This window comes from Priapulus caudatus, unplaced genomic scaffold (genome assembly GCF_000485595.1).
Source record: "Priapulus caudatus unplaced genomic scaffold, Priapulus_caudatus-5.0.1 Scaffold577, whole genome shotgun sequence".
NCBI classification, from domain to species: Eukaryota; Metazoa; Priapulida; class Priapulimorpha; order Priapulimorphida; family Priapulidae; genus Priapulus; species Priapulus caudatus.
The window spans coordinates 263,441-266,262 of record NW_014577638.1 but is presented as its reverse complement, the minus strand read 5'-3'; the positions used below and the strand labels follow the sequence as shown (position 1 = coordinate 266,262).

The 2,822-nt window shown below is 37.8% G+C and overlaps 2 protein-coding genes across 2 annotated transcripts in view; both read right to left on the bottom strand.

Moving 5' to 3' along the window:
• Positions 1-1,278, bottom strand: part of LOC106811802 (usherin-like) — a 26,479-nt gene extending 25,201 nt beyond the window's left edge. The window contains exon 1 of the mRNA XM_014815522.1: positions 1,224-1,278. Coding sequence (XP_014671008.1) covers positions 1,224-1,278 — 55 coding nt within the window. The remainder of the gene's footprint in view (positions 1-1,223) is intronic.
• A 1,450-nt stretch (positions 1,279-2,728) lies between these two features.
• The window catches only part of LOC106811801 (usherin-like), a 129,146-nt gene continuing 129,052 nt past the window's right edge, over positions 2,729-2,822 (bottom strand). The window contains 1 exon segment of the mRNA XM_014815521.1: positions 2,729-2,760. Coding sequence (XP_014671007.1) covers positions 2,729-2,760 — 32 coding nt within the window.

Here is a 2,822-nt window from a genome sequence, read left to right as displayed (position 1 = left end):
AATATGATAATCCACAATCTTCCTATGTACATTATCGAGTCTTATTGACTCAGCATGAATAATTACTGTTGAAAAGCTGTAAACCAAGAATGTATAGGAGCTACTAGGGTACTCTGTAAACAATCTATAAACTGGGTTGGTTTTTTGTGATTTCAGCTGTCACCATGCAGCTGCATCTCCTACACTCAACAGTGATTAGTGGTTCCCTCTAAGCACTCACACTCACAGTGGCAACCCTTACACTTAAATTGTCTACGTCACGAATCTCCTGAAAGTTATAGTTGAAACCTTATTTTTGTAATTTTTTTACATCAAAAGTTATAGTATACTAACGTTACTAAATATATCGTCAAACTCTCACCTGATAAAAATGTTTTTACGTTGGTTAAATTTGCAAAAATCTAGTCGATTTGAATTCCTGTTGTTTAACACTATTCACCCAGTACTGTACAGATACTGCATGGCGTCTCTCGGTTGCTGCACTGGTTGCTGTGGTCAATGTCATCGTGATTTGTGTATGATGCACAAAGTGGTGCCCAAACAGTTTCTGTTTTGATTTGTGTTAGCTATATAGAATATATAATATAGGAAAAATAAATAATATATGTTCATGTGTATTATGTTTGGAAAAATTATAAATAAAACTGCGAAATGCTATTTGTGTTTTTTAAATTTCTGCCAACAAAAATGTGTGTGACATCCCCCTTCACGCTAGATCGACTAAACGATAAACTAATGGTGGGCAAACCAGTTCAATTCAGTGCATCGGAAGGAAAACGAAGGAGAAAAATGCAGAAAGAAGTTTATATTAGAAAGTTTTAAAAGCTTTAAGTTTACAAGGCATTTCTATGGCTGCCACAATAATTTTGCCAATGCCTCGTTTACCGCAGATGTTCGCTATATCGGCTAGCTGCGTCTGGGCGCCACGCAAGAGTTTCGAATTAATGGCAGTTGCATTTGTGTCGAGCATTTGGTTACATCGAATGCACCGGCAAATTAGGGAGTATAAAAAAGGTATATTAGCATGAAAAGTAAACAGAAACACTAATTTTATTTTCATACATTTTATTTTGTACAAATAACACACAAATATACTACTTGCTGGTGCTAGAAATTCGTGACGTACACAGTTTAACGGGGATTGTTGGGTCTCTTTTGACACTCACCGCCGCAGCACCCCTTACACTCACCCGTGATCAGTGGCTCCCTCTATACGCACTCACCCGTGATGGAGTACGTGTATTTCTCCTCCGACTGCAGCCTAGTATCGACGTACATGTGGTCGTCGCCTGTTACCGTGGCAACCGTCTCCGCGTTGCGGACGACGTCGTAGTTCGTGACAACGCCGTTGGGATGTTCGGGCGGCTGCCAGTAAACCTCTGCCGTGTGAGAGTCAATGACGACGATGACGGGATCCTTCAAACCTGAAACAAGAGAGCATGCGCGTGTTACGGAAGCCACATCTATACAAGTTATATGTTATAATAACAGGATACATAATGCCATGAACATATATGTGTATCCCATGAGATAACCACATATGTTAATAATAATATCATAAATGTATCTATACTCTCATGGTAACCCTAATACTAACCATAAACCCTAAATCCTAACACTAATCATAACTGTAAAGAATAACCCTAACCCTAACCTAACCAAAATGTATAACCACATGTATGTGTAGTGATCATATTTGAGTGCACGCACGTGCACACGCACGCACGCACGCACGCACGCACGCACGCACACACACACACACGTGAGTATAGATATGTTTATGATATTATGATTATAATGAGTTATGGTTATAGTTAGTATTAGGGTTGCCAACGTACGATTTCCATTATTCCTGCCACAGACAATATATTCTACGTGTGATAAGTCAATATGTAAACCATAATGTAGTTCACCATGACAGCTATTCACTTATGAGTTGATTACTGCAAACAGGAATCGATCGGACAGATTAACTCGGACGCGTTTCCCCACCGAGGATTCGCACGATTCTCTGGCGAGGCTACGCTTGTATAACGACCGTTACGAGTTCTCATCGTATCTAATGCAACTGCCATGTGTCACCCTAATTATCACAAACACGATCAGTGCACGGCCTAATTATGGAATGTATTATTCAATTTGTTATATACTGCATTATATTATATTATATTATATTATATTATATAATGTTATATTATATTAAATTATATTATATTACATTATGTTTTATTTTTGTGAGTACATGAATACAGATTTATTCATGTAACTCTGGCATATTATATCACAACATATCACATCATATCATATAATAACATATCATATCATATTACCAAGAGTGAATAATAGAGAAGTTATTTTATTATATTACATCATACCTTCAGGTAGAGCCTCTGCTGTCCTGGTAAACACAGGGCTGCTGTCCTTGCATCCTGCAGATGTACACGCCAGCAGTACGACCTCGTATCTCCCGTACGATATCAGATCTACGGGAACAATTATCAAAATCTCATTACAGCAGGCAATCAAAATTATTGCATGAAAAACCATGGTTTCTTAACCATCACTAACAGCATAAATAATTATATCCGTTTTACTGTTTACTGGCTGTTACCGTTTTGAGTATATTGGGCTACAATCTATAGACAAGTGGAACTTTGTTTAACCTGACAAATCGTTCATATCCACAAATATTTCTGCATGGCTCTCTTCAAATTTCTAGTGTTTGGCTTCAAAAATCAACCACAACAATGATAGCAACTGCTGAATACGTCAGCACAGATGCAGAAAATTATACAATTTCACCTACAGTTTCACCCCTATCG